This window comes from Sebastes umbrosus, chromosome 14, assembly GCF_015220745.1.
Source record: "Sebastes umbrosus isolate fSebUmb1 chromosome 14, fSebUmb1.pri, whole genome shotgun sequence".
Taxonomy (NCBI): Eukaryota; Metazoa; Chordata; class Actinopteri; order Perciformes; family Sebastidae; genus Sebastes; species Sebastes umbrosus.
Window position 1 is genome coordinate 6,895,121 of NC_051282.1, and position 18,900 is coordinate 6,914,020.

The following is an 18,900-nucleotide window of genomic DNA, read 5'->3' on the forward strand; positions in this document are numbered from 1 at the left end:
TATATATTATATTATCAGATTGTCATTATTGATGCATTAATTTGTTCATCACATTATTGTTGCAGCTGGTAAAGGTGGAGCTCATTTTAATACTTTTATATACTGGATAGCTTAATCTATAATAATATATCATGATTCATCTAAATCTGCAAAGTAACTAAGGTTATGAGATAAATGTAGTGAAGTAAAAAGTACAATATTCCTCTGAAATGTAGCGGAGTAGAAGTATAAAGTAGCATAAAATGGAAATACTCAAGTAAAGTACCTCAAAATTGTACTTAAGGACAGTACTTGAGTAAATGTACTTAGTAACACACTGGTAAGACATGGGCTATTCTTCCTGAACACAGCCCTACATACACTAATGTGAATATACTGCTGCCTTTACTCCTATTACAACTACTGAACTGCACCTTAATTACAAGAACGTATGAATCATATATTAAATAAATGATTATACTAATGTAAAATGATGATAATGTGAAATATATAGCCGGATAAATTTAGGATAATTACGTGGTGGCTGAGAGCACCTCTAAATGTTCCTCCGCAGGAGCAAGAGAGATGAGGTCAACACAATGACCTCATTGCTGCATCTGAAGACCACCAGCAGCACTGGCCCCATAAGGCCAAGTGAAAGACAGGATATTCCCAGAATGCATTTCACAGGGGTCAATATGCTAATTTTAGCACAGCGGCCAATGGCAGGTCAGGAGTCGTGCTCCAGATACGGGAGGAGCCGGATCAGGTTACGTGGCGGCGGAGACACGAACGGCGTACGTGCAGCAATAAAGAGGGGACGCAGGACTCTGCTGCTGGGCCTGTAGGACCGACCTATCACGGTTACCACATGCATGTACAAAACGTTTCCTTAGTTACCACACGATTGGCACCATAAGCATTGATCATGTGACAGTATTACCCTGGTGGTAACAGGATCCCTAAAGGTGTGTACATGGCCTCACACGTCGCAGCTTTGGGTACGGTAGTAAATCCACCACCTTCCCTCCTGACAGACAGTTATGATGTAACGGCAGAGCAGCACCATGCTTGGGCAAAGTGTTCGGTGTCTGAGACGAGAATGCACTCAGAGCACTTCCCTGGCAGTCGCTGCACACACAGTTTTGTAGCCGTTGCAAACACACCGGTTAAAACGGGTGTTATATGACTTTGCGGTTTTGTCTTTTGGTCAAATGCATCCAAGAATAAAAACCATAGCAAGTTCAGACTACGGTTTTCTCTGCCCACTGTGTAATCATACTCCGACGGCCTATTTCTAACAAGTCTGATGGCGTGTAAGTTACTACCCTGATATTCTTGTAACACAGTCCCTGTGTGCCGGATCTCTGGTGCTTAGAATATGCTGTTGCCTCCTGTCAAGGCCGGCCTCCCGGTTAAGTACTGTAATGTGATTAATAAACCATGAGTCGACTGAGACGCGGCCCTATCCTCAAAGCAGGGATGAGTTTTCATTTTGGCACCTCCGAGCTGAAGCCGTATCCATTCATAGATGCCTCTGAGGACCCCACAGAAGCCGAGAAGCACACGTATCACTCCGCATGTGAGGTCTGTGGGGGGCCTGAGGGAATGGTGCAAACTCTGGAAATATTGTACCACACCCTGGTGTCACATATTGTGCACACATTCGTGAAGCACAACTGCAGCGGTGAAAGAAGCTCAAGAGGTGGAGGAGGAGATCAGACGGCTCTGTGAACTGGCATACACACGGAAGCATATGGAAACTCCAGGCAGGCCGGTAATGAAGATGAACAGTCTATACCGTACGTTCGCCTGTGTGCTAAGAATGGAGATGAAAGCTTGTGAGTCGGTGGCAGGCTGTCGGTGTTAGCTCTGGTGTCAGGTTGTTACAGATTCCCACATGGATTTTATCTGCTGTTCAGCGTCTGTAAGAGCTTCCTGTCAAAACGCAGATCCTCATAATCCAGATTGTCGACAGCAGTTGCTGCCGTGAACTGAGTGAACCCAAAACATATGCCCAGGTCCAGAGCAGCACCTATTGTTGTGCAGAGCTTGCCCCAGTTCACCTGCTAACAGGTGCAGAATGTCAAAATGACACTTTTAACATCCACAGATCTTTGAAAGAGGTCAGAGAACTTTGTAAAGCCATAATAATGAAAACAATCATTCTAAAATAAGATATGCAGAAGGATCACTTTAATGCTTTGCACTCACTCAGAAATATCTGTCAGCAGAGCAATAAAGTGACCGTTCTGTAGAGGGGTATTCATTAGGGCAGCAACTAACAATTATTTTCATTGTCGATTAATTGTTTTCTCGATTAGTTATTTGGTCTATAAAATGTCAGAAAATGGTGAAAAATGTTGATCAGTGTTGCCCAAAGCTCAAGACACCGTCCTCAAATGACTTGTTTTGTCCACCACTCAAAGATATTCAGTTTACTGTCATAGAGGAGTAAAAAAAATCCATAAAATATTCATATTTAAGAAGCTGGAATCAGAGAATTTAGACCTTTCTTTAAAAAAATGACTTACTTAATCAAAAATAGTTGGCGATAAATGTAATAGTTGACAACTGATCGATTAATCGTTGCAGCTCTAGTATTCATGGTGTTCTAACACTAGCGCAGAAGCCAATCAATACAATCAATAGAAAATGACAATGAATCATTTAAGTCATTTTTAAAGCAAAAACACCAGATACCAGTGTATTGAATATTTTTTGGTTTGGATTGTTGGACAAATCAAACAATTTGAAGAAGTCACCCTGGGCTTTGGGCTTTGACATACAACTCTAACACACAAGCTATGTTACATTATGTCCTGAGCTATGAGCTCTAAGTGTCAAAGTCTGAGTTCATCCCAGCTATTAATGTACATTATCCTCCACTGCTGCGTTAAGTTTAGCAATAGATTTGCCAGCTAAACATATCTGGAGACCTTGGATCAGTTCATGTTATATCATTCAATCAAAGCTTAGATAACGGAACATGAAACTGATATGTGTGATGAAAGTGATTACCTCAGTGGATGCCCCCCTCGCAGTGAGAGACATCACAGCCAGATGGCACTAAGTTTCCATGCAGCGCTGCCTGAAGTCTGTCCTCTAGTGGTTTCAACAGCAAGCACTGGTGAATGTAGTCCCAGCCTCGTCTCTAAAGAGGCAGTATCACTACTCTGCTCACTTCAAAGACCTCTCTTTCTATTCAGATTCTGTCACCACTGACAGCAGTGGAAGGATATAGACTTGAACGTCTTTTCCTTTGTGGCCACCACACACATCCTCTCTCTCTGTGTCCTGGCAAGAAATCTACCGGAGATGGAAAGAGAGACATTTCACTTATCAAAAACATTTTATTTGCCCTTCAAAAAGGCAAAAGCAAGTGGATTTACAGTGTGGGATGTTGATTGCAAAGCGTTACAAAAATACAAAAAGTATATAGTAAATGCTTAGAGCTGTTTAAGGTCTTTCAGGACAAAAGTCTCCAGCTGCATCAACCAGCCGGATAAATAAAGGAATAAATATTCTGGTCAGTATTCTGGATTTTCATTCCCCGTGGTCAGCAGTGTCGATGTGAACACTGTCGTCAATCTCATCTATGTGGTCATCCTGGACGATGTGGTCGCCTTGGTTACCGTGGTCACTGTGGTGATCCGTATCATGATTCAGCTGTGCATACTCCACTGACCCCTGCTGGGACAAAACAATGAAAGAAAGGGAAAAACTGACACTGTTACAGTTTCAGAGCTGACAAAAATTGGTCTTGCACTGATATTTTATGTTGAGACACAAAACAAAATATTAAGGCTGTCAATCGATAAAGATATTTAGTCGCTATTAACCGCATGATTGTCCATAGTTAATCAGGATTAATCGCAAATTAATCGCACATTTGTATCTGTTCAAAATGTACCTTAAAAGGAGATTTGTCAAATAGTTAATACTCTTATCAACATGGGAGTGGACAAACATGCTGCTTTATGCAAATGTATGTATATATTTATTACTGGAAACAGAGCGTTTCACATAGAGAGTGAATACAGGTATATTCAGACAGACAGTATGAGAAAAATAATGTGTCTTTTGAATATTAAAGCACGTAAACATGTTCTAGTAGAAACCCGAAATACAAGTATTAACCTGGAAATGAGCACGATATGTCCCCTCTAAAAGCAGATGCTTGAAACACAAGTTAAAATGTATAATCATTCATCTATTATAGGAAACGCTATCCCTCAACATGTAGAACTGTATGTTTGCCAGTAGACTGATTTCTGTAGACACATTTTTGAATGTTCACTTGACCTAGTGTGTACTGACTCAAGGTTAATTAAGTAAGGGATAATGTACAGCGAGCTGGTCATTGTTGTGAAATAAACCCCGACAGGGCGATGCGGCACCCTGACGCTGTACATTAATCTGCTTATTACACGGCTACTTACTTAAGAAATCAATAATTTGAAACAAAACTATTCCGCCAGAGTCCGACATCAGAACTGCGGCCATAGCAACAGTCTGTTATACATAGCAACGGTCTGCTATAAAGAAATAACGGACCATAGAACGCTGTGATTGACCAATCAGAATCGAGTATTCAACACTACCGTGTAATAACTGGAATTAATTAATAGAAGTGCAACAATTGAACATAATTAGTTCCAAATTGCATAGTCTTTTCCAGGACACTTCCTACATAAGTATTAGTAATGGATCACAAATTTACAAAGCAGTTAAATAAAGTGTTTTACTTGGACTATAATACTTTCAGTTACCTGTCTACAAACAATAAAAACGGACTCCTCAGGGTTTCCGTTTATTGCACTGTCTGTCCGTGAGAGGTCTCTCTGAGCAAAGACACAACAGATTCATGAGTGTGTGTGTGTGTCTGCCTTTTTGTAGCGTGTGCATGCACTGTGTGTGTATGCGTGGTGTGTGTACTTCTACTTACACCATCAGTCTGCTCGGGAACACCTGCAAAAACAAAGCCAGAGGACAAGCTCAGGAAACAAAAGGAGTCTGAGGATTAAAGGAGGGCTGGCATAGTCATCAGCACTCCCATGAAAGAGCTCCCACATCCCAGGAAACAGGGAGCTTATCATGTCGCACACATTCACACTAACATGTTCGTGCTAATAGAGTCTTTATCTACAAGAACGTCTCCTCTCATAGAGCAAAAAACATGCCTGTTATGTTATATTGTGTTTCCCTTCACTTCTGCTGCATCATTGTCTGCATCACTACAGCCGACATTCAAACCGTTAGGAGTTATTAGGAGCCAGTGACTGAACAATGGATAATAGTTTCCCCCACGAGTACGAAACAATGGCATTTGCTCACTTAGTCTTAACGGATGTACACACTGTTTGGTTCTGATTGTTAGAACAGGAAGTTCTCTCTGACGAAAGCAGGAAGTGGACACCTGGCGACTGGGCCTTCTGTTTTAATGACACATTCTTTCACTAACAATGCAGATGTTTACAGTCAGAGCTGATCCTGTTTCCTGGCACTTTTCTCTTTCAAACGTCAGCGAGCGGCCTGTTTTCTCTCACCGCGTAACATTAAGTGGGATTTGAAACGCAGAGCAGGATGTTGGTCGTACCTTGCTTGGAGTTCCGCACTTCGCTGTACACCGTGTCGGTGCCCTTTTTCACCGGAGCTGTCATCAACAAATACACAATTATTTTAGACAGTGTTTTTGAGTTCAACATGATAACACACTAATAATATTAATAGTCAGAGGAAGTCTCACCTCTGTCAGGATCTGCATGTCTGGTCTGCACCTCGGTGTATTGAGGTTCTGGTGGTTTTTCTGGAGCGGTCACGCTATTCTGGTCCTCAGACTCTGCAGTACAATACAGGAGCAAGCTGAAGTTAAACTTCACAGCATTTTATATTATTTTAAATCAATCAGTAGGCTATAGCAGTCAGATTAGGTAATTTACAGATGTTTAATTGAATCCATTTTAACTAGGGCTGTCAAAGTTAAACCAAGTTAGTTTTAACGCCACTAATTTCTTTAACGCATTATCGACCTTTTAGAGGTTGTAGCGGCTCAGTTTTAAAGCTAGAGAGAAGATACTGGCTTGTCGAGAAGGAGGCTAAATACTGCTCCAAACTTTGGCTACATTTTGATGAGGAAAAACTGTCATGGCCATTTTCAAAGGGGGTCCCTTGACCTCTGACCTAAAATATGTGCGATTAATTTACGATTAATCATTTTAATCGATTAACAGCCCTAGTTTTATTTTTTTGTATTACTGTTTGGTTTGGAAATCTAAATCTGTCCAACAAGAGCAGACTTGGAAGTCTTGTTGAAATAGTGCTATTAATATTCTCAATAGCATATAGCACTCTGGCTGCACTTTTTGCACTTCCCCTTGCACAACTGCATATTTGCACAATCGTACGTGTGTCCCGGGTACGAATTTCCATTTCCCTGCTCTAGCTCTGTGTTTTATTGTGTTGATGTTGTCTTTTGTATTCTGTTTTTATAGGAGCACTGACTGCAAAACAAATTAGACGGAGAAGAATTAAACGGTTGCTTGTAAATTAGATTAGATCATGGTGCAGATTAATGTCGAAATATGTATTTGATTTGAGTTTCTTTTTGTATTTTTTTATTGTATTTATTATTATTTTTTATTATTATTATTATTATTATTATTATTATCATTATTATTTTGCATTAAGGGGTCATTTGATTTGTTGACCAAAATGAGACAATACTAATTTAAAAAATCAATGAAATACTAATTTTTTAAAACTGTCCACTCACCAGAGCCTGATGCATGATCACTCCAAACACTCTTTCCGATCATGCCTGGAGTGACTAGTGCACAGAAAGAACAAAAAACAGCACCAGGCTCAGTTGTTGACTCATCAGTAAAATCTACACCACTACTTTAATGCTTAAAAAAAACAAAAAAACAAAGAAAATATTTTAAAATGAGTTTACTAAATCATATTTGCTCTTAAGCACCATTTACAGCTCACTATTTATTGTATAATCAGTATCAAATCAATCAATCAGTATATATCAGCATTAGCGACTTTACCATTAGCAGCCTCATTGACTTCTGCCTGGGTGAGGCTCAGCCGCTCCACTTTGGTGCTGGCTGACTTCCTAAGAAGAGGTGGACACAAAACACAATCAGCTTTTTTACAACAGGAAACTGTACGGGCGTCACCGTCTTGTTACTGAACTTGTTTCACCTTCAACACACTGATTTTTGATAAGAACATGAGCAATGTTACTTACACCGACAGCTCGCCAGTTCTTTTCCTCTTAAACAGAAGGAGACGTCTTTTAAAGGCCATAATGAGGATCATGGCCAGTATGAGCAGGAAGCAGATGACGATAACAGCGATGAGACCTTTCTTCCAGCCAGCCATCTTCACTGCCATTTGAATGAAATACATGGATGTGTATGAATTATATTAAACACAATGATTATAAAACCCAGCATTCCAAATTTTTATCACAGAACCTCAAACTTTTCTGCTTAATGTAGTTTGTCTTTCACTTCTGGGTTTATATATGTAATCATTTCATTTCCCAATCATGTCACAGTTTACACCTGCACAGAAACACTGCTCCTGAACTGCCTGAAATGCTTTGCTTGAAGTCCTGCTTTTTCTTTTGTAACGTGGTGATGTCACCAAGTAACACATTTGCATAATACCTGCCTAGCGGCTAGTTTGGCACGCCCTCAAACAAAGCTAGTTAAAGCGGAGTCTGAAGAGATTGGCAGACGCTCAGACAGAGCGTTTCAGATAGAGGGAGATGTTTTTGAACATAAAAGCATGTAAACATGTTCTAGTACCTGAAAAGGAGCATGATGTGTCCTCTTTAATATTTTTAATGTAATAATTGCCGCAGGGTTTATACTTCAAACTCATGTTGGTTCACTTTTTTATAGCTGATCTGTATTCTCATAAATGCTGAGTCAAAAACACTTATGGTGTTTCGCTTTTACAACCAGATTCACTTCTTCTTTTTCCAACAGCACAATGTTAAAACGTCTTTATGAAACTCATTACTCTTTAAAAAATTTACTGAGAAACTTGTCAAACTCAAATCGAAATGCACCCTTAGACTTTATGTCCACTTTTCATAAACATCCTCTCTAAAACTCTAACAGCCCTCACAAAGATAGACATACAAGAATCGCACCCATGACCATCATCATCTCTGCTATCAACTGAAGATAAAAACACACCTGCCATCATGACGGTGTGGCTTCGTTTGGTTTCTTCGGCCCGGTTGGTGGCCACACAGTAGTATCCCCCTCGTTGTTCTCCTCTGATGTTGCTGATGCTGTAGGATACTTTCAGTGTCTTGGAGGTCTGGGAGCCGAGAGCGCCCTGCGTCTCCGTGTGGTACAAGGTGAAGTTGATGGGAAGAGTGCCTCTCTCAACGGTGCAGACCAGAGTCACGTCCTGCCCCTCGGAGACGTCCCCCGCGTCGGGGAGCACGCTCAACACTGGTTTTGACACTGGCTCTGCGTGGAGTAAAATGCACGTTAGCCCTGCAGTTCACCATGTTAACATCAATTTGTTTGAGTGAGTCGTCATCCAACACACCTATGATGGTTGAACGCAGCAGCTGCTCCCCTAATCCTGTCATGGGAGGCCTGTTTTCACTGTTTTTCGCGTGGCACATAAGGCGATTTAAGTCTGAGGTCTTGTAGATGGCTGAGGCGTTAAAGATGGCCTGCTCCCCTGGCTTGCTCACCATGAGCTCAACCTGCCTGTCAGGGCTGTGCAGGGTATAGATGATGGGCAGAGTGCCATTGTTGCTGTGACAGAGCAGCTGGAAGCGCTTTCCCAACACCAGCGTACCCCCCACCACACTCAGCATGGGTTTGGAGACAGGAACTGGGGATAAGATAATTAGCCAGTCAGTGCAACAGAAAAGAACAAGAGACGACAGCCATGCTAACAGCTCTGTGAGGCGGAACTTAGAGTTAAACGCTAATGTCAGCATGCTTAATTCCAAGCATTTGATGACTCACCTTTTGCTTTCACAACAACCATTTGGCTTTCTTTCACAAAACTGTGTGTGGAAGAAGCAGCCTCGACTTTACATGTGTAGTTGCCATTTTTAGAAGGGTGTGCCACTGCGACGTATGTCTCTGCACTGGCGACTTTGACGTTATCTTTGTAGAAGGAGAACTGCACGCTTTCATTGTTGATCTTCTCAGGGACATAAATGGAGACTGGGCAGGTCAGCTTGAAGCGGTCTCCCTCAAATATGTCTATGGGCGTCACAGACAGTTGTGGATTTGAAAACAGCTCTGTTGAAGTGGGAGAGCAAAAACCCAGCATTATATAATGTTCCTGTGGTATACTTTTTAATTTAGAAAATAGAAAATGCTAATGTTAAGAAGGTATTTAGATTAGGGCTGTCAAAGTTAACGCAATAATAGTTAACATAAATTTCTTTTAACGCCACTAATTTCTTTAATGCATTAATGCAACATGAGTTTTTTTAGGTTGTAGCGGCTCAGTTTTGAAGCTAGAGTGAATATACTGGTATCATATGAAAATATAAAACCTGAGGAAGCCATTGGTACCAACCATGCCATATTACCTTGTCGTGAAGGAGGCTAAATAATGCTGCAAACTTACGCTAAATTTTGGCGAGAAAAAAAACTGTCATGGCCATTTTCAAAGGGGTCCCTTGACCTCTGACCTCCAGATCTGTGAATGAAAATGGGTCCTATGGGTACCCACGAGTCTCCCCTTTACAGACATGCCCACTTTATGATAATCACATACAGTTGGGGCAAGTCATAGTCAAGTCAGCACACTGACACACTGACAGCTGTTGTTGCCTGTTGGGCTGCAGTTTGCCATGTTATGATTTGAGCATATTTTTGTTTATGCTAAATGCAGTACCTGTGAGGGTTTCTGGACAATATGTGTTATTGTTTTGTGTTGGTAATTGATTTCCATTAATAAATATATACATACATTTGCATAAAGCAGCGTATTTTTCCACTCCCATGTTGATAAGAGTATTAAATACAAGACAAATCTCCCTTTACGGTACACTTTGAACAGATGTGTGATTAATTTGCGATTAATCGCGATTAAATATTTGAATCGATTGACAGCCCTAATTTAGATATACAAAACAAAGAGCTATCCAGTTCTTGCCTTTGACTGTGATTGTTTGATAGGTTTCTTTCTGCACGTTGCCCCACTCTGCCTTGCACACAAGCTCCCCGGAGTCGCCTTCTCGTGTACGGTACCGATGACTGAGGCTGACTCGGGCTTTCTTGAGGATCCTCCTGTCCTTCGTCAGGAATACGTCAATGTTGTTCAGTGGACTCACCACTTTACAGACCACCTCTATTATGTCACCCTCATAGACATCTGGGGAGGGCAGCACATTCATGACCGGGGAAATGTAGAGTGCTGCAAGACACAACTCAGAAGAGTCAATCACACAAGCCTCTGTAAGCAGTCTGATCTTTTGTTGGAGACATAACAGCGCATGAACTAATCACCTTTGACTATGACTAGGATGTCGTTGCTGCGGTTGGAGCGTCTGGCACCAGAAACCAAGTTGACCTCATAGTCACAGTACAGGTGGCTGTCTCCAACCCTCCTCAGGACCAGCGTGGTCTCCGATGAGTTCCCAGTGGGCGCCGGCTGCTTTATCTTCTGAATTTCTCCGGTCCTGAATCTCTGGTAGAACCGGAAGATGAGGGATCCTTTCTCCTCCGGAGCACTGCAGGAGGCTGTGAACTCCTCGCTCTCATAGGGGAAAGTCTTATTCAAATACAGAATGGGGGTCTGCAGGCCTGAGGAGAGGAAAACCCAACAGAACAGTTGAAAGTATACTCTGCATACTAATGTTGTCTGTTCAGATGTAATAGTACATATTTGAGCCTGGGTATGAGGTGTATGTATTGCCTGGAATTACCACGAACAATGAGGATTTGAAATGCCAAGTGTGTCCATGGTTTTGTGTGTTTTAGCCCATTAACTTAAAAGGTATGTTTATTTACATTGCTGATAATTATTTCCCAAATTTTGCTTTAAAGGGATAGTTTGGGTGTTTTGAAGTGGGGTTGTATGAGGTACTTATCCATAGTCAGTGTATTACCTACAGTAGATGATGAAACCAAAGCAATGCAGTGCTGTGGATGGGGCTGGCAGCAAAATGCATTTTAGCCACCTAAAAGAAAGGCTCACCTAAAAAAAGTGTGCGCTATATTTAGAATATTTTCCCATGGGAACTGATCTGAAAGTGAAGCTTATCTAGAGAGCATAGATAAGTTTCACTTTCAGGTCAATTCCCCATTGGAAACATAGACTGTATAGCTGTCTGACGGCAAGGTTATTATAAATATAGTGTACATTTAAATTGATATTGATTTTCTTTTTTAGGTGAGCCTTTCATTTAGGTGTCTAAAATACTTTTTGCTTCGCTTCCATGGAGTAACTCCTGTCTGCTTCTCCAAACTGGGAGAGTGCCGACCCGTCATCTACTGTAGGTAATACACTGACTATGGATAAGTACCTCATACAACCCCACTTCAAAACACCCAACTATCCCTTTAAGTCAAACGTTACAATCTCAAAGATCTCTGTTTCGTTCCCCTTGGCGGCACTCGTGGCGATAAGTGGTAATTACGGTGATCCTGCTTCCCAGAGATCCAAACAGTGTCGCCACAGCCAACCAGTTCGTAATACTACAAACGCAAGGGCTTTCATCAGTGAGCCATAGACTCATTACTTACTACTTACTTCAACTAGAATTACCGCATCACGGTTGAATGCCTCCGCTAACCAGTGAAGTTGCAGTTCTGTCCAAAATGTCATCACTACATCATTTTATCCTATTAGGCATTTAACTGCCAACTTTTAACCAGTTCATCCACAGCCACGGCTGTCGCCAGCACAGAGGCATAAAAACATGTTTGTGTGTTAAAAGAAATTCTAACATCCAAAATTCCAATGCCAGCAGCTGTCATGCAACATTTCTAATGCAAAAAAATACAAAACAATTTATTACTTTTACATCTAACATATGTTTTCTTATTGTTTGTCCTTTTTAGCTCCTCCCTACCAAATGTCTAACATTGGAGATTCCTTGAACACAACACCAAAGACATATTTTAAGAGTCGTGGCATAACTTTTACAAAAACAAAAACGCAGCCAGAATGCTCACTGTGATTGATATTTACCTCAAAAGTTTGAGCTCTCTGGAAATGCTTATTTAAACAGCAGAAGGCAGGATATCAGTCTAAACTCTTCTGACATACTGTGGAAAATGGCTGGCAGTATTGTGAATTATTCAATTGGGGAAAAAAAACACCACTGGTTTTGTCCAATTACTTTATGTTGACTTTTTCCCCCAAATGTGCTGATATATGGTAGAATTTCAGGTATATTATCACATTTTCCATGTAATACTACCCTTTCAGACAAAAGCAATAACAACAAAATTATCTAAGCAACTGAAAACAAATAAACCCTGGTTTGAGAAATCTATTGTACCAATATATAGCTCTACCTGTGACGTCCAGTTTTTTGCTGACGCTGATTTTGTTCTTGTCCTTGACTGTGACACGACACTCGTAACTTCCAGAGTCAGCTGCCCTGGCCGGGTCGAGTTCATATACGATTGCGTCTTCTGTGCTGGTAGAGGAGTGGATGGGAACGTCGTCCCGTCTCAGCTGGAAAGTGTGTGTCAGGTTAGGGATGTTGTCATGACTGACTGTGACCTGGCAGCTTAGGGTCACCGGTGTCCCGCTTGGAACTGTGTTGCTGGGTTGGATGGTAAGGCCAACGGTATCTATAGTGAATGCTGTAGGTCCAAATGTCACACACACACACACACATGTATTAGACAGAAATTATTGTCTCGTTCGTGTAAAACCAACATCAGGGACTGAGCCAGTAACACAATACACCAGTCAGGGTCTATTATTCTCTCCACAATAAAGGTGAAGTCTGACGGAAGGCGCTCCCTGGCCTCCAGTCTACTGCGCAGTAAGCAGGAGCTGCTGAAGGAAGGAAAAAGCTTCAACAAACAGCATCTGACCCTCTCCGCCCCCCTGGGAGAGCTGTGTTGATTTATCCCAGCTCCTGCTCTCCCTCAGCAACAACAACACAGTGTAACCTGTCTCAACAATCACTTAGTCCACATCCTCAAAGTACTGCTGCTAGTTTGGGCTCAGTGATGTAGAGTGACTGAGGCAGTAAACGACTGCGCTAACTCAGCATACTGTATAAGTAGTTCATTCAAAGCTCTATAAAAAAAAAGCTGCAGACCTTGAATTAAAATTATTTTGTCAAAGAATACATGTAGGTATTGCAATTTTAAAGGAATAGTTCAACATTTTTGTAAATATACATTAATTCTCTTGCCAAGAGTTAGATGAAAAGATTGATACCACTCTCAGAACCAGGTGGCAACCTCCGGGTCTGAAAAGTGAAGCCAATGCTGAAGTGCCTTAAACATGCATTCTTTCTAACAGCCAGCAGGGGGCGACTCCTCTGGTTGCAAAAAGAAGTCTGATTGCATAGAAGTCTATGAGAAAATGAGCCTACTTCTCACTTGATTTATTACCTCAGTAAACATTGTAAACATGAGTTTATGGTCTCAATCGCTAGTTTCAAGTCTTCTTCAATACAGCACGATGTTCATTTAGTAAATTATGGTCCCATTTAGAGTCAGATAGACCATAAAGCAGGGTAGGCTTTAGGGCGTGGCTACCTTGTAGCGTCTACGGCGTTGTCCGGTCTGGGAGTTGTCCGTGTTTTCGTCTTACAACTTTAACCCTTTCACAGTGTGTTTTCAGTTCATGAAAGTTAATTCTAACATTTTTGGTCAACTAAAAAGGTCTTATTCAGTGTTTGGTTGCGCTTAGCTCCACCCTCTAGTGTCACTTTGTTGCAAAAACCAAGATGGCAATGGCCAAACTACCGAACTCAAGGCTTCAAAACCGTAGACCACTAACCAATGGGTGAGGTCACGGTGACTACATCCACTTCTTATACACAGTCTATGGTGTGTATGCTAAATATGAAGCTACAATCAGCAGCTGGTTAACTTAGCTTAGCACAAAGACTGGAAACACGGGGAAACAGCTAGCCTGGTTCTGTCCAAAATAAATAAAATCAACCTACTAGCTCCTCTAAAGCTCACCAACCAACACGTTAAATCCCTTTTGTTTACTCTGTGGAAAAAACAAAGTATGAAAAACATAATTTTACGAGAGGTTATGTGACTATTTCTTTACAAGGAGCAGTTAGGCTACTATTCGGAGTCTCAGCTGGTTACTGGCAACCTCACACTGACAGCAAGACTTCAGGTTAATTAGTGAGCTTTAGAGGTACTAATAGGCGAGTAGTCTTTATGCTAAGCTAAGCTAACCGCCTGCTAACTGTAGCTTTATATTGAGCGGACACACCTGAGAGTGACATCACTGTTCATCTAACTCCCGGCGAGCGTGTTTCCCAAAAATGTCGAATTATTCCTTTAAGACACTAACTGCCTCTATAGCCACCTAGTTAAGAGCTAAGAGAAGAAAGCAAGAAGAAATAAGCGTTTTAATTCAAATACATGTTGTTTGAAAGCTATTCAAAATTTTGGGAGGGATTCATTCAAACTCATGCTGATTTTAAAGATTACCCAGCTTCACCTGCGCAACTAAAAATATCTTCAATGAATCTCACTAAAGACTTTAAAATCTCAAGGAGGCCATGAGTGCACGATACAACGCCCGACTTGCAAAAAATAACTGTGCCAGGTAAAAATAGCTTTCTCGTCGAACGCAGCGAGGAACGGATAACCTGAAACTGTCTCGACACTGGAGAAACTACAGTCCTCTAGACCGATCATTAAACAAGAGTCAAATATACATAATGGAGTTCTACTTACATGACTGTCCTCTGGCACACTGCCCTGTGTTTGGAGAATACAGAGGGAAAAGAGAGAAAAGTGAGATTCAGGAGATTAACTGGAGAAACATCCTTTATCCTTGAAGCGACACAACAGTGGGTCCCTTACAGAAGTGTAGGAGGCAGGTGAGGAGCAGCAGCGGCAGGTTGGGGGGTCTGGAGTCCATCCTGAGTGATGCTGGTTCACTGCTGTAAGATTAAAATACAGCTGCAGAGGGCCGACGAGACGGAGGCCAGAAGGGCGGTCAGACGGACGGAGAGAGGAAGGGAGAGGTGGAGTGTGTGGGGGACAAACTTGTGGTGATTCAGGCAGTGGTGGTGGTGGTGAGGGGGGTGTTCCTCGTCTTATCATGTGCTGCTTGACTGGCCAGGAAATGGTGGTCACTTCCTCAGGAATCGAGCATTTACCGTGTATTTATCAGTGTGCGAGAGAAGAGAAAAATTCAACAATAATGCACAAGAGCCTCGCAACCGTTTCACTTCTCTCTCAGCGTGGATCTGCTTAGGGTCTTACATTATTCAACAGTTTCATATGGATGACAACCATTTTGTGCAACGCTATGACTACATTTGGTAACATCGGAGACTTTTGCTCTCCAGATAAAACAACAAACACATCAGGAATTATGCAACAACACTCACACTCCGCTCTCACCTCTTAAATTGTTAATGTCGTCCGCTGTTTCTTTGCTGAGCTGCAGCGATTCCTACCGAGCCGTGGACCAATATGTAATTAAATATATGAAAAACATTCAGTGTTTTGACAACATCACCTACCACCTTACACCCCTTCTCCTCTCCTTCTCCGGTGCTCTTGTTAAAAACTCTGAGATGAAACTATGATGGAGCCACTGAATCATTTATAGGACACAAACTGAGATCTTAGCATCTGCAGAGCGTGTAGAGATGATTTATATATGCTCAAGTGTTTGGGGCAATTTGGGGAGAAATACACAACATAAGAGAATGTCAGATTAATTATGGCTACAGCTTGAGATATCAATCCTGCACTTAATCTACTATCCAGTCGTCGAGGAAATTAGACTTGAGTAGGCCGGCGTTATTGTTGGACAGGTGTAGATTAATCTCATGACAGATATTGTAGTTGTCATGGGTGTGTTTCATCATCAAATGAAACTCCTTTTGCTATGGGAGTCCTCTGGGGAACAGTCACTCCACTGAACACAGTATATTTCCCACAATATGGGAATATATGGGAATAATTTGTTGTCACAAATGCACATATATTTTAATAGAGAGTGTGATTGCATTTGTATTTAAAATCCAGATGTAAGTATGCAATGCTGTGCAGCATCCTGCAGTCCTCAACTGTGACCACTAAGAGCTGCTGAAGACCAACAGGAAAAAAAGGTGTGCTCTGCAGCTTTATCTGCATAATGCTCCCAGTACCTTTCATTTATGCCACATTTTTACAAACAACAATGTTTTCAGGCTGCATAGAAGTGCATTTTATCTGCTACAGAGCTGCTGCAGAGGTGACCTTGACGGGAGACCGCCATGTTATTCCAACATATAATGTCCTATCTGACTTGTTGGTTATAGCAGCACATAAGAAGTTCCACAGACTAGTTAAATCTGCTGTTGATGGAAGGATTACTTAGCATTGCTAGTAGGCTAGGATGGTGCCATTTGTAAACACGTCCGTCAGAGTTCACTCAGCTTTCTAATAAGTATTTTAAAATACAAAGAGCACATACAGTAAAATTTGAAGCATTGCACACGCAGAATGTGTATTTCAGGGTGGATGTTCATTCCAAGAAAGCTATCGTGCTAGCTTCCCAAGGCAAAGTTGTTTCATTCAGACAGTTATTATGTATTCTTGAGTCCTCTCGAAGCGGATCATCAGATCTAGGTCTGCATTAGTATACATAACATTACTTTGCTTAATATTAATCAGAAATATTAGCCCATGTTCATTCCCAGAGCCAGAGCCGGCCCTGACCAATTTGGTGCCATAGGCAAGATTTTAGCTGATGCCCCTGGCATCCAGGGGTGTTGCACAAAATTGTGGGCCCAATTAAAAGCCCAACCTAAGTTTGTTTGTTGCCTAAACCTAAGCCTAAAAACCTAAGTGTTTTAGTTTAATTCACAACGTTAAGCACATGATTACTGCGACCGAAAAGTGACGCCGAGGGGAGTTGGGATGAGAATTTGTTGGAAATATATACCCAACTACACTGCCCACTTTGAAAGTTGTGTGTACCTGGTCAGTATTGGGATGTGGCCCATGCCAACAGGTCTGTATGAGTGGTCTTCCAACAGTGTCAGACAAAGTTTTTAGTGTGATTCTTAGCCCATTATAACCATTGCAGTACCTCATAACTGAGCTCACTGCAGTGAATGGCTCTGCTTGAGCCATTATCTGCTCACCTTCTCATTTCCACTGAATTAACATTGGTTAGAGATCCATAGAGAGGGTTAGAGTTTAATTGTACATCAGCCGGATACACACTCAGGGGTGGAGCAGAGTTTTGAGGCTGGTTAGGCTGTGCGGCCAGTGGTAATGATGTGATAACTTGACATCATGACCTGTAATTATTTTGTCTTCTTGACATTTCAGCTTGATTTCTCTTCTCTCAAAATGCAGCAGACTTTTTAAACTGGATGATATTCCCTGCATGCGTTAACTGTATTTTCATGACTGTAAAGAGTGTCCGAGTGATTGATGGTGGCCATGGTAGTACCATTGACACCGTCAGTTCTCGGTGGGTCCAGGGCGGCGCCGTGATTGATGTCTTCGCCCTGGGCCTCATCCTGCCAGCACTTCTCTCAGACTGCCAAACAGGTTCTGGCTCTGCTGCACACTGTAATATGGATCCCAGCGTGTTGAGATTCAACCTCTGCGATCATGCGTATCAACACAAACAATATTGCCTCTGCCAGAGATGATGCCAGAGACAGCATGAGAAACAGCTTCCTCAATCAAAGAGGGTTTCTGTGTGCGTAAAAACTGAACATAATGAACTGTGCTGATGTTTCTCTGAATGGACATCCTACTGTAACACATGTATGAAGAGGAAGGGGAAATGAGATGAGTTAAAAACTAATTCAGACTCCTACTTTATTTGGGCCTAAGGGAAATGTTGATGGATAATAAAAACCCTCCATTGAAAGACATGAGACGGGTAATGTGTTTCTGCTCTGAGGCAAACATCTTCAGGGCCTAATTACAAGCAATCAGCTCAGGCTTTGTAGAAAATGTAGCCTGTACAGTCATGCAGTTGTGGTGGTTTTAGGGGACACATATTGGAACAAATGGTTTAATATGACAAACCAAAAGAGAGGAATTACAAAAAATGGATTTGTTTGACAACGCAATAGTTAAGGTTTGACTTGGTTAGGGTTAGAGTTAGAAAATATGCTTGCTTTATGCAAATGTATGTATATACTGTATGTATTATTGTAAAAACAACACAAAACAATGACAAATATTATCCAGAAACCCTCACAGGTACTGCATTTAGCATTACAAATATGCTCAAATCATAACATGACAAACTGCAGCCCAACAGGCAACAACAGCTGTCAGTGTGTCAGTGTGCTGACTTTGACTATGACTTCCCCCAAACTGCATGTGATTATCATAAAGTGGGCATGTCTGTAAAGGGGAGACTCGTGGGTACCCATAGAACCCATTTTCATTCACATATATTGAGTTCAGAGGTCAAGGGACCCCTTTGAAAACGGCCATACCAGTTTTTCCTCGCCATCATTTTGCGTAAATTTGGAGCGTTATTTAAGCTCTTTCGCAACAATCTAGTATGACAATGGATTCATTCGGGTTTTCTAGTTTCATATGATGTGAGGATCTTCGCTCTAGCTTTAAAACTGAGCCCGCTATATCCTAAAAAATCACAAGTTGCGTTAATACGTCAAGGAAATTAGTGGCGTTAAAACTAATTTGCGTTTGCACACAGTTGCGTAACTTTGACAGTCCTATTAATAACGTTATTGTCAGTTACGTGGTATAACGAGTA

The 18,900-nt window shown here is 41.6% G+C and overlaps 1 protein-coding gene across 6 annotated transcripts in view; it reads right to left on the reverse strand.

Moving 5' to 3' along the window:
* Nucleotides 1-3,317: 3,317 nt before the first annotated feature.
* pecam1 (platelet/endothelial cell adhesion molecule 1) overlaps nucleotides 3,318-18,900 on the reverse strand; it is a 192,714-nt gene continuing 177,131 nt past the window's right edge. For 2 of the 6 annotated variants that reach the window (XM_037793414.1, XM_037793417.1), the window contains exons 5-18: nucleotides 14,883-14,906; nucleotides 12,510-12,803; nucleotides 10,494-10,790; nucleotides 10,141-10,401; nucleotides 8,994-9,275; nucleotides 8,563-8,856; nucleotides 8,199-8,480; nucleotides 7,238-7,376; nucleotides 7,035-7,102; nucleotides 6,755-6,808; nucleotides 5,729-5,821; nucleotides 5,579-5,635; nucleotides 4,928-4,950; nucleotides 3,318-3,672 (exon numbers count right to left, since the gene is read on the reverse strand). In XM_037793414.1, the coding sequence (XP_037649342.1) occupies nucleotides 3,526-3,672; nucleotides 4,928-4,950; nucleotides 5,579-5,635; nucleotides 5,729-5,821; nucleotides 6,755-6,808; nucleotides 7,035-7,102; nucleotides 7,238-7,376; nucleotides 8,199-8,480; nucleotides 8,563-8,856; nucleotides 8,994-9,275; nucleotides 10,141-10,401; nucleotides 10,494-10,790; nucleotides 12,510-12,803; nucleotides 14,883-14,906 (2,315 nt within the window). In that variant the 3' untranslated portion in view covers nucleotides 3,318-3,525. Of the gene's footprint in view, nucleotides 3,673-4,927; nucleotides 4,951-5,578; nucleotides 5,636-5,728; nucleotides 5,822-6,754; nucleotides 6,809-7,034; nucleotides 7,103-7,237; nucleotides 7,377-8,198; nucleotides 8,481-8,562; nucleotides 8,857-8,993; nucleotides 9,276-10,140; nucleotides 10,402-10,493; nucleotides 10,791-12,509; nucleotides 12,804-14,882; nucleotides 14,907-15,011; nucleotides 16,876-18,900 lie in introns of those variants that run through there. The other 4 variants (XM_037793418.1, XM_037793419.1, XM_037793415.1 and 1 more) reach the window with 4 other exon arrangements.